Here is a 12,251-nt window from a genome sequence, read left to right as displayed (position 1 = left end):
GTGAAGGGAGCGCGGGAGCCGGCGCCGGGGAGCGGCTGGGGGGGCAAGGGGGCGGTGGGGGAGGAAGGCTGCCCCCGCAGTGGGGTGTGGGCAGCCCCCCTGGCAGGGGGACATGAGGCATGGATGTCTCTGGCCATGCCTGAGGCGTGGGCGATGGGATGCTGGGAGAGCTGTGGGGGCACCTGCACAGCATCGGTGTGGACCCTCGCACCTGGGGAGACCTAGTGGCACGGTGACTCCCTTCTGGGGACAGCAGGATGGCCTCCGGGTTACCTACAGATGTTGCCTTTTAAGGACACTTTGAAAAGTGTGCGATTTTTGTCATGTGTGTCTTACATTACCGAGGCAATGTGTGAGTGCTGTCAGCAATTTCAGTATTGCTTTCCAGCCATGCGGGAGAACTAATTTCTGCTGCAGATATTTGCTTGCATTTAGAGGTGGGCAGGGGTTGTAACCCCCTAAGAAAGAAAACAAAATAAAAAAGACTGCATCTCTGTAGGTGATGGTAATTTAGCCTCGCTTTTGTGGCTTGCTGGAGCAGCTTTGGAATGCGTATGAGTGATCTACTGAATTCATCAGTGGGCTGGGGCCGAGGAGATGTTTGCACGGTTTTCATGTAGGGTATTTATAGAATAAGTGGATCTCAGGAGCTGCTGCTGAACATGCGGTTTAGTCATCACTCCCGCTAGAATGATATTCCATAGCATTTCTGTGTAAAGGTTGGCTGGCAACTGTATTTTTGCATGCACTAAATTTAAAATGTGTGTACAGGAGCTGTTTGTAGGAGAGAGAAAAGGACATTCGGGTGTTTCAGAAGCTGTTCTGGTTTTCTTCTCACCGGCAGGATGAAGCATCCTGATACATAATGCTTGTTTTCTAAATACCTTTCAGAAAACCAAAGCGGCGTGAAGGCAGGAGGGGGGCGAGGGGGGGAAATGACCTCCTGAATTAAGGCCTGTGAATTAGAAATTGCTTCAGTCCCCAAACGCTAATTTGCATAAAATCAGAGGCTGTTTTCCTGATTGATTTAAAGCCCGTCCCCGATGGAGCGTGCCGGCGGTTCAGGCTCCCGTCGGCAAGGCGCGTCGAACTGCTTTGCATGATGCTCGCCGCCCCGCCAGCGACCCGGTGGGTTACCCAGGTGGCCTCAGAAGCGGTTACTGCCACAGGCACCTGCCGTGCCCAGATTTAGGAGTGACACCCCAGGGCCTGGGGGGTTGCTTGGCAAGGTCTTGTGCTGTCACCGAGGAAAAGGAGCAGAGGTCTTAAAATCTACTTCACGTCCGTCGGAAAGGGGTCGCCATCCCCGGGTCACGGGAAGGAGGGCTGCTGGAGCACGGGAGGGCTCAGGCATTCGGTGCAAAGGCACTTTATCTGTTTCTGGCCACGTGGCATCCAGTGCTTCTGGGTGAGAGACTATTTCCTTCTAACAGCAGCAGCCGTCGCATCGCACCCCGGCCGTTCCCCTCCTCTCCTGCATGTATCACTTGGTCCTAGCAAGGGTAGCTCTCCCCTCTGAAATTTCCCCTTGCTCTTGTCAGTTTAATCTGCAAAAATCTCTCCTTTTTATTCCTCTGCTGGGTTTCCTGAGGGCTATGCTTGGCAGCTGTAATCGCGGTCTTGTGACGGGGACCGACTGGGGCTGCAAACTGGTATTATTTATGGCCGCGTTCTGATCTGCAATCTAGGTCAGCAAGGGAGCTTGGCATAGTTTGTTATGCCAGCACCTTTGAATGCCGGCACTCTTCCCGGGAAAGAATCCTTTTAACCCCTTGACCGTCTGCTCTGCTCCGAGAGCTCCCCTGAATGGTCTCCCTAAACCCATGGGTGTATATTCAATAGCACGCAGTATTAACTTTGCCTAGTCTGACTTGGGGAAAAAAAAAATGAAGTCCTTAGGCATCCTTGGGGCGCAGCACTAAAATGGTTGAAGAGTTTTATGCCTGAATTCAATAACAGACATGAATAAAATTGATTCTTTTTTTTTTTTTTCTTGAAAGAGCAAATAAGAACCCTTAGAGCAAGATTTATTTCAGTGTTTTATGCTGTTGGGCATTTCCTGTAATTTTGACTTGTTTTGAATTAGGGAAAAAATGTGCTACAGTGTCCTAGTCCCCAGTTTTCCATTTCACAAAAGTACTAAACGGGTTGTTGCATTTTGAAAGCACTGGAGTGGATTGCAAAAGGTTCCACATTTATTTTGGTTTTAAATAAATGAAATTGCTTTAATTGCTAATTATGTGTTGCAGAACTACTAAGATAACTTTTAGTTCTGCAGTGTTGTTAAATTTAAAAATAAACTATAACTTTCAAACACAAAGAGGATCTCCCTTTTCTGGTGCATCTAAGACTGTTTCAGACAAGGAGAACATAAAGGTGTCCTCCTGCCCAGGGGAAGGTGGTGGGTCCTAAAAAACCTTGCCTGGCAGCCTAATTCTCAGTAGCCTTGCTCGCCTCTAGCTCTACTTAATAAATTGCTCTCCCAAATATGTACTGATCAGATTAAGGTCTTAATTCCATCCCTTTTTCTATGGGGATGGATCCTGATACTTTGCTCCTACCTAGGCAGACCAAACTAAATTCCAGGTAAGCAGTGCTATGGTCATGTGTTCTAAGCTGCCAAAGTTGGTGGGCTGCAAAAAGTAGATTTCTTGGCAGGGCGCATTATTTGAACAGGCTCTTCTGCCCACACCTTTCCATTTGTACGTTTTGTAGTTAACCTTATCCTCAACTGCTTTGGCAGCTCCAGAAGGACTGAAGCTCCAGGTTTGAATCCCAGCATCTGGTAAATACGAGATACATGTACTGTTCGTGGGGGAGGAAGGCTGGGAATCATCCTAGAGCTGGATGGCTGAGTATCGCTGGTGAAGTAAGGCAGGAAACATCAAAGTCTGTTGAGATCTTTTCATTACCTCAGGTTGGCTTATTACATCTAAATAGACAGCATTCATGAAGTTTAAGCCTAATTAATTGTTCCTTACAAACCGTAAAATACCTGATTTTGTATGTTACTGGAAGGTGCTTTTACGTCATTTCATTGCTGCTACTTTTTAAATGAGTGGATATCAAATTAGTGAAAAGCACCCTAAAAAGATTGCTGGTAGCAATCTACTGGTAGCAAGGCGTTCCTTTGGACTTCTTCGACGGCCACATACTGTTACAAATGTATGTACTTAGCATCATTTTTCTCTTCTCCTCCCTTTTTAATTATTTCCTTTCACAGAATAAGGCAGAACCAGATGTGTTTCATCTGTTTGAGAGTGCTGTTGCACAGATTTTCCTCGCTGCTTACTTACGTGTTCTTCTTTTGTACAGGTAAAAGAGGAATGCAGGCTCCTGAATGCTCCCCCCGTCCCACCACGGAGTTCAAAGCCGTCCTCCACCAGTCCTTCCATCCCTCCTCGTACAGTCAAGCCTGCCCGACAGCAGACCCGCTCTCCTAGCCCTACTCTGTCCTACTACTCTTCAGGACTGCACAACATGTATGTGTTTGAGCTGTAAGAGCCCCATGCTAGCACTTTTTGAGAAAGTTAAATTTAGCAGTATTCTTTTTGAAGGCGCTTGTTTGTAAAGGCATGGTACTGCGTGTACATGAATGTCTTGTGAAATGGGCTAACCTGTCAAGTTGCTTTTAAAGATTCAAGAGGAAGCAAAGCTCCAGCAGAAACTGTGTTTTACTAGATAGGACATAGCAATTTATATTAAATGCCTGCACATATTGCTATTGGTAATCTCACTGTAAGGTGGCACAGGCTGTCTAAATGCAGAATCCCATACAGTTCTGTATAATTCTTGAAAGGCTTGAATCTTCAAACCAGAACATCTCAAAGCTAGTTTTTGGGTGGAATTTCAGTACCACATGCATGCAGTGCAGCCAGCTGTGATAAGCAGGGGCACAGAAGGGGCCTGGTAATCCAGAAGTGTGTTGTGCCAACTATATGGGAACCTATGGGGTGGGTGTGATGGAGAACAGAGAGGCCAGCAGACACCGCTGAGTGTAAAGTGAGGTGTAGCGGAAAGGGGCCAGACAGCTTCCAGATCAAACCCTCTTCAGCACAATCCTAGCCCGCAAACTGGAAAATCCAGTCAGGCTACTCAGAAGTTGACAGTAGATTCTGAATTATGTGGCTGCACACCTTTTCCTGGCAATGCAGTGTTCTTCCTTTGGCTTTAGGAAGTGTATACACCTTTTGAAGTCTCACCTCCTTTTTGACTTGAATGTCTTGTTGTTACTATTTTTGGTATCCATTCAATGACAGGATAGTACCTGTCTGGATATTACAAACTGATCTGGAATCGTTTCAGCCTAGTTGCAATTGGTATAACAACTTATGCTGGAATTGCCTTTCTACGCCATGCTGCGCATTTGCAGCTTAGTGTCGTGTATCTGGCAATGATCACGCTAGATCAAGGCTGCTCCTTTGGTTTTATGAAAGCCTCTTGGGTAGTTCTGTCAAGGTCTGCTCCACAGGAGGCACAAGACCTCCCAGCATTTGAGGCCCACCAGATGCTGCTTTCTCTCTTTGTAGCTAAGAATACATCTGCCTCCCAAGAAACCAGGAAAATCGCGAGAAGTGAAGTTTCTCAGGAATGCAGGTGGTATTGTTTGCCTGAAACTTCACGATAGTTGCATGAAATTCATCTCCAGCTTGGGTCCAGACCAGACATCTCCAGCTTGGTAGAATTGACCTAGTGCTGCAGAAGAAGCTGCTAGAAAATTGGCAGTGCGTGGACTCAGCAGATTGCTGGCGAAGTTGCTTTTCAGTTCTTGCCATTTTTATCAATGATCTTATTTTCTCGATCATGAAGGGTTGCAGCCAATATTTTAAATACAAACAAAACCAATATGATTTGTCCTTATCTACCTATAAAAATGTCTGATGTCTGACTTCAGCTGTATTTGAGGTTTCTCTTGCATCCTTTGGCACTGAGTCCCAGTGAGTTAATTGTGGTGGAGGACAAGTAAGGAGGCACTTTTAAAATGTTACTTTATCAGTTTTCAGTAATTCCATTAATCTTTTAAATCATTAAATGTTCCCATTTCTAAAATTGAATTAGAGAACAGAAACAAGATCAATCAGTTTAATTCCTCTCTATGGTTAGTTGTTTACGACACCTCGCTTATTGTCTTCTCGGAATTGAACAGCCCGATGGCTAGATTTGTGAAAAATGCTTTGCACTGTGTACGTTACAGCAGTTGGCCTTTAAACAGCCAGCAAAGACCAGTTGACACTGTATCCTTGTTGAGGAGAAAAAAAAAAATACTGCTATTGTAAACATCCAACTGCTTTAAAATGCAGACTTGTATTCGTGACAGAAGCAGGAAAAAAGAAAAGTTTGGAGGGCGTGGAGCAGAGAGCAAAGGATGGTTAGACAGAGAGGGAAACTGCATCTCTTGGGGCAGAGTTTTATAACTAATTTTCCAGCGATATATATTAGAGCTGCTTTTATGCATCTGCACTTTGTGTTTGAGCTGGGCAAGTCCAGGCTGGCTTCCTCTCTGGCTCACTGTAAGTGCATGGGGAACTACTTTTTGTGTCAATCCATTCATAGAATAGAATCATAGAATCGTTTAGGCTGGAAAAGACTTTTAAGATCAATAACCTAGCACTGCTAAGTCCACCACTCATCTACATGTCTTTTAAATACCTCCAAGGATTGGGACTCAACCACTTCCCTGGGCAGCCTGTTCCAGTGCTTGACAACACTTCCAGTGGAGAAATTTTTCCTAATATCCAATCTAAACACCCCCTGATGCAAGTTTCAAGCCATTTCCTCTTGTCCTATCTCTTGTTACTTGGGACAAGAGACCAACACCCACCTCGCTACAGCCTCCTTTCAGGCAGTTGTAGAGGGCAATCAGGTCTCCCCTCAGCCTCCTCTTCTCCAGGCTAAACAACCCCAGCTCCCTCAGCTGCTCCTCATCAGACTTGTGCTCCAGACCCCTCATCAGCTTTGTTGCCTTTCTCTAGACACGCTCCAGTGTGCAGTGAGGGGCCCAAAACTGCTGAACACAGTATCCGAGGTGTGGCCTCACCAGCGCGGAGTACAGGGGCACAATCACTTCCCTACTCCTGCTGGCCACACTATTCCTGATACAAGCCAGGATGCCATTGGCCTTCTTGGCCACCTGGGCACACTGCTGGCTCACATTCAGCCAGCTGTCAACCAGCATCCCCAGGTCCTTTTCTGCCAGGCAGCTTTCCAGCCACTCTTCCCCAAGCCTGTAGTGTTGCATGGGGTCGTTGTGACTGAAGTGCAGGACCTGCCACCTGGCCTTGTAAATCTTATACAATTAGCCCCTCAGCCCATCAATCCAGCCTGTCCAGATGCCTCAGCAGAGCCTTCCTACCCTCAAGCAGATCAGCACTCCTGCCCAATGTGGTGTCATCTGCAAACTTACTGAGGGTGCATTTGATCCCCTCCTCCAGGTCGTTGATAAAGATATTAAACAAGACTGGCCCTAGAACTGAGCCCTGGGGGATACCACTTGTGACCAGCCGCCAACTGGATTTAGCTCCATTCACCACAACTCTTTGGGCCTAGCCATCCATCCACTTTTTTACCCAGTGAAGCATACACCTGTCCAAGCCATGAGCACCCAGTTTCTCCAGGAGAATGCTGTGGGAAACCGTGTCAAAGGCTTTGCTAAAGTCCAGGTAGACAACATCCACAGCCTTTCCTTCATCATACTTCAGGAACCTCCTAAACTGTTTCATCTCTGCTGTATGGTAACAAAACTATGTCATGTTTTGGAAAGCTGCTGCCCTCCTCAAGCAGTTTTCACTGAGCTGTCACAGAATGCCTACCTAGTTTTTTTCTTGAGTAGTTAGTTTCCAGAAGAGAGAGGTGAGTAATTAAAACAATTATTTCAGCTGTTGGTTTCCCTCTCTTTTGTTAGGTAAAGATTTTATAAATCTGCTAATTTTTTTTTCCAGTGTTCTGTCTTAATTAGCCAGACTTCCAGAGATCAGCTCAATCCTTCAGACTTTCTAAAAGGAAGTGGCATAAAAGCAGCAAACCTTTGCTTCTGATAACAGATCTTATGCTTCTGTTGGCACCTCTGTCTCTCAGGAACGCCTGGGTATAAACTATCAGTTCCCTCAGGCGGCTGAGCTTTGTTTACCACCTGGAAGTAGGTCAGGGTAACTTTCTTTAGGTGCCCTTGAAAAGCAAGTGTTTTCTTCTCATAGCTTTTTAAGGCGATGGACACACAGACAAGTTACTGTGGGGTAAGCTTAAAGCCTGATACTTTGATACATACAGCTCCTTTTCCATGGTGGTGTCCCTCAGGAATTTGACAGTGGGAAAACTGAGTATTCGGGAGATGACACAGAACTGAATTGAGACATCTATTGTTTTATGAGCTCGAAAAAAACAAGACGTGAGGCTTTTGGGTATATCAGTATCTTGTCAGGCTTGTAGAAGGAGTAAAAGAACTGTCAGTGCATTACTCAAACGTGTTGTTAATTCAAATCTGAAAAGTTCTGCCAGAGGAAAGAAGATTCTTTCCTTGTGACAGCCACCCTCTGACTCTGTCAGATGATTTATGAATTTATTCAAATGGCACTTCTTTTCATACTAATGACATCCTTTCTGCTTTGTTCCTTAAGCAGTGTCACAGAGAGCGACAACACCAACCCAGCTGAGAGCGCACCTGTTTCCTGCTACCCTTGTAACATGATGAAAACAGAATCCAAAGAGCCTGAGAGCACGATGCCTTTGGGAAGTCCCTCAACTGAAGCTCTGCCTTCGAGGTTGTCGTGGCCAAACCATTTTTCAGGAACTGCTGAAGGCCTGAATAGGAGTGATTTCCTGCTCGATCCGAGCAGGAGCTACAGTTACCCCAGACAGAAGACTCCAGGTACGCCAAAGAGAAACTGTCCAGCACCTTTGACTTTTGACTTCGATGGGTGTGAGCTCCCGGCGGGGTACTCCCCGCTGACCCCAGCGGAGTTCACCAACACCATCTCTAGCTGTCCAAAGTCGGCAAGTTACTCTCTAGACTGCACTGATGAGAAAACTCTGGGAGTCAGCAACACAAAGCAGAGCCATTCATGTCCTGCCTTACCTCCTCGGGCACCGAAGTCAAACGAAGAGAAGACGGTTACGGACATGTGTCCCTTGCCGCTGAAAATAGATGGTGCCGAGGAGGAGTCGAAAACTGGTTCTCCAGACCTCTTGGAAGATCAGTATCTCGTTAAAAAGGGCATGCAGGATACGTTCTCTGTGTCTTACCCCTTCTCGTCTCCCCTCCACCTCCAGTTAGCACCAAGGTCTTGTGGGGATGGCTCTCCCTGGCAGCCCCCCACGGACCTTTCTGGACTCTCGATAGAGGAAGTGTCTAAATCGCTGAGGTTTATTGGTCTGTCAGAAGATGTCATATCATTTTTTGTTACAGAGAAGATTGATGGCAATTTACTGGTTCAGCTTACGGAAGAAATCCTGTCAGAAGACTTTAAGCTAAGCAAATTGCAGGTTAAGAAAATACTACAGTTCATTAATGGCTGGCGGCCCAAGATGTGATGCCAACTAGTTATTAGTGAAACTGTACGAGATGTGCTCGATGCACTTCAGCTAATACATCACTTCCTGTTTTTTGCACTAAAAGCCCTTCCTGTAAATAGTAGTAGAAAAATTCTTACTATGCAGATAAACGGTTTTGAGTGGTGAATGGACTTTTTTCTTTTTTTTTTTTTTTTGTATGTCAATAATAAAGGTAGAGAATCTGCAGAGGTGTGCCTTGTGCATCCCTGAACGTTCAACAGCTGCTAAAAACTGGACACTAAGGGAACTTTTACTCTGTAGTCTGTTAAGACTTAGTCGTATTTATTACTGAACAATTTGATGCTGAAAGACACACACCGATCCAGTTTACAGTTTTGTGTTAACTGCAAAAAAAAAAAAACCATGTATTTCTCATGGGATTATTTCTGTTCAAATAATATTTGGCAACATGCTGTGATTTTCTTCCGTTTCTGTTTAACAAGAAGCATGTTCAGATGTACAAAAACATCGTTTTGACACTACATCTTGAAAACATTAAGAATTGCTGTGAAGTGCCACTAATAGACTATTCTTGCAGCATCTTTTTAGTAACAGTATCTTCCTGACTACCTGTAATGTGGATACATTTTCCATGTTACTTCGAGCAAAAAGAGTTAAATGTTTTTTAAAACAAGAGCCTTGCTTAGCTCATTGCCCAGAGGGGAGGGAGAAGGGGGATTTTCCTACTGAGCCACTCTGCCCTGGCCAATTAAAAGTTTATGACCTGTAGATTTCAAGAGTTGCTTTTGTAGTCGGATGGCCGGAGTAAGTAGCATGAATTCTGGTCATGCAGCTTTCTCATGGGAAAGGCAGTTCAGTGCACAGACTCTTCTCTCGGCAGGTCCTGCCTGCCACAGTAGCCTGCTAGCACAGCCCTTGCAATATCATAGAATCATAGAATGTTTTGGGTTGGAAGGGACCCCTAGAGGTCATCTAGTCCAACCCCCCCGCAGTGAGCAGGGACACCGCTAACTAGATCAGGTTGCTCAGAGCCCCGTCCAACCTGGCCTTGAATGTTTCCAGGGATGGGGCCTCCACCACCTCTCTGGGCAACCTGTTCCAGTGTTTCACCACCCTCATTGTAAAGATCTTCTTCCTTACATCTAGTCTAAACCTACCCTGGTTTAGTTTAAAACCATTACCCCTTGTCTTGTCACTGCTGGCCCTACTAAAAAGATTTTCCCCATCTTTCCTATAGGCTCCCTTTAAGTACTGAAAGGCCGCAATCTGGCGAAATGCAACCCCTTATATTTCCTCTGCTGCTGTTAGGATCATCTGAAAACGCGCTCGATGCGCTATCCGATGCCTGCGGTCGGATATGCGTGGGAAGGTGATAGTACTCCTGTAGAATGCCTTTGAAATAAAGCGTTAGTGAGGTGGGAACAGAAACAGCACATGGCATGCTGCTGAGAAGGGGCCAAGTGCGGGTTTGGGCCATGGCTTGGGAAATGCTTGTGATGTTTAAGTTCACCCGTCTTGTTTGCAGTGGGCTAGGAGGACGGGGGTGTCAAAGCGGGAGGGACTGTAGCATCATAAGATGTGCTAATTCAGTTGCCCAGCTGCAAAAACTCACTGCAATAGGTGTCACATGGAAGGAGCGGTCAGAAGGGAGCACGGAGATGGGAAGGGGGCACTAGGCTGCCCCTGGAGACCTTTCAAATTTAACTGCTCAGAATGCTAGAAATAGGATTAACTTTTGAAAGTCCATTGCTGATTTCCTGTGCTTGGCAGAGCTCTCTGAAATGTGTCTGAATAACCCCAGGATCCTTTGCTTTGTAGTAGTGAATGCAAGGATTTGTGGAGGTCCTCAGATAAGTCTGTGGTGTCCATCCTCAGCAACTGTGCGTGCCCAGGATCCTCAGGTGGTCAGAGCCAGGGATGCTGGAGCAGCTTCACCCTCACCTGCCGCTGAGCAGAGCCCTGGCCAGGGTGACACCATCGCCTGCCTTTCTTACCTTTTTGAAGTACAAAAAAATATCTCTTTTTCTACTGTAGGGTACGTAGTGGGAGCATCAAGAGGAAATATAGAGGAGGGACAAAAATGAGAGGCTGCTTTTGCCTGTTTTCTTGACCATATGGACTCATTATAAACAATTTATTTGCAAATGGAGTTTTCTGTTGCCCGGCAAATTTCATGTCATGTCTCCATGCCAAAGCCAAGATGCATCATTTGTCTTGCAGTAATGCAAACCACCAGTTCCCAGCCAGAGAGCAAAGCCCAACTGATGTGGGTACTAGAAAGCAGTGAGCCAAAAAATATCCCACTTGAAAACCCCCAAGAGTTCATAATCCTGCTCTTAATGTATTGAGTTTTAGCAGCAGATCAATAGCATTCTCCGGATGCATTTTAATTGGTGTCCTAAAATATTTTAGCTGCAAGTAAGACTAAAGCAGATTCAAGTACTGTTCAGATGTGCATGCTTGTTGGTAGGCATGTACAAGTTGAAGTCAATTGCATTTTAACTCTCGCTATGTCAAATGAGTGTTCACATTTGAAAGGCCCAAATTTTAAATGTCAGGTACTTCTCTTTGTTTTGCTTGGCTTGTTAATTCCAGGTAAGAAAATTAAAATATATCTCCCCCTGCCTCTCAAAAAAAAAAAGAGGCAATGGCAGTCTAGGTAATACTAACACTAAATATTTCAAATGCCCCCAGGATTTTAACATCCCTGAGAAAATTGTGGTGTTTGACTACAGATGGATACCTATTCTGTTATCTCTGCTTACCTGCCTGGGATGGTTTTTCTTGCAAGGACCCTGGTGGAATTTGCATTCACCAGTGCGCTGCATTAACATCCCGTATACATAGACCAAAATACAACTGGCCTGTTGAAAGGCCCAGAAACCTGCAATGATTTCAGAAGCAGATCCTGTGTGCAAAAGTACAGCTAAAACCTCTAACGGCAAACTTGCTATTGACGTCCTTCCAGTTGTCTTGTTCTGGCTTGGCACAGCTTACTTACTTTTATGCATAATGTGCTACCATTTGACCTTTTCTTTTGCCCTTAGCAGCTCATCACCTTAATTTTCCAAGCCTTTTTTAGCAACTTAGGTGTTCCTAACCGTTGTGTTGTGTGAACTATATGACTGCAGCGTTGAGCCACCTGCTGTGATGCCCAAGCTGGACTGAAGCATCTGCTCTGGTGAAATCAGGAGAGGGATGAGCGAAGCAAGCAGCTGGAGCAGGGTGGCTCAGCCTCTCCACCACTGCATAGGTAGCCAAGCTGTGGCAGCACTGATGCCCGTGGGATCGAATTTATTTGTTTTCTTCTTGAGCTTTGTTGCTGTGGTGTTAGGGGGTCAGGACCGTCTTCCGTGCTGCAGAAGGCAGTCTGAACAGGGCATACCGATGTGAACATGTCAATCTCACAGGAAGTCCCTGGCAGTAAAGGGATGGTGGCACCTTTGAAATGGGGCAGGAGCAGAGGAGTCCTTCAGGCCTTAGCAGAGAACCACGCAGTCTCTTTAGAAGGATGGGGTGTAAAACCTGGAGACTTAAATCTGTTAAAGGTTGCAAAATGCTGCACTGCTTATTGTACTTCAAGATGGAGGGCTACTTTAATGTTCCCACTGTGATTAGGAAGTGTCTGAAAGCTCTGGGGAATATCCTTGTGACACGAACTTTTTACCAGCTGATGTGAATAGGAGGAGACAGCGCTCGGCATTTGATAGGACTTGCAAACCATCCTAGCAAACCAAGCAGCA

The 12,251-nt window shown here is 45.7% G+C and overlaps 1 protein-coding gene across 1 annotated transcript in view; it reads left to right on the top strand.

The window, feature by feature from the left end:
- Positions 1–8,526, top strand: part of GAREM1 (GRB2 associated regulator of MAPK1 subtype 1) — an 83,001-nt gene extending 74,475 nt beyond the window's left edge. The window contains exons 5-6 of the mRNA XM_035894955.1: positions 3,316–3,482; positions 7,614–8,526. Coding sequence (XP_035750848.1) covers positions 3,316–3,482; positions 7,614–8,526 — 1,080 coding nt within the window. The remainder of the gene's footprint in view (positions 1–3,315; positions 3,483–7,613) is intronic.
- The last annotated feature ends 3,725 nt before the right edge of the window (positions 8,527–12,251 follow it).

This window comes from Egretta garzetta, unplaced genomic scaffold (genome assembly GCF_000687185.1).
Source record: "Egretta garzetta isolate BGI_Z169 unplaced genomic scaffold, ASM68718v1 scaffold35, whole genome shotgun sequence".
Taxonomy (NCBI): Eukaryota; Metazoa; Chordata; class Aves; order Pelecaniformes; family Ardeidae; genus Egretta; species Egretta garzetta.
Note: the sequence above shows the minus strand (reverse complement) of the source record. Positions and strands in the feature narration are given on the sequence as shown.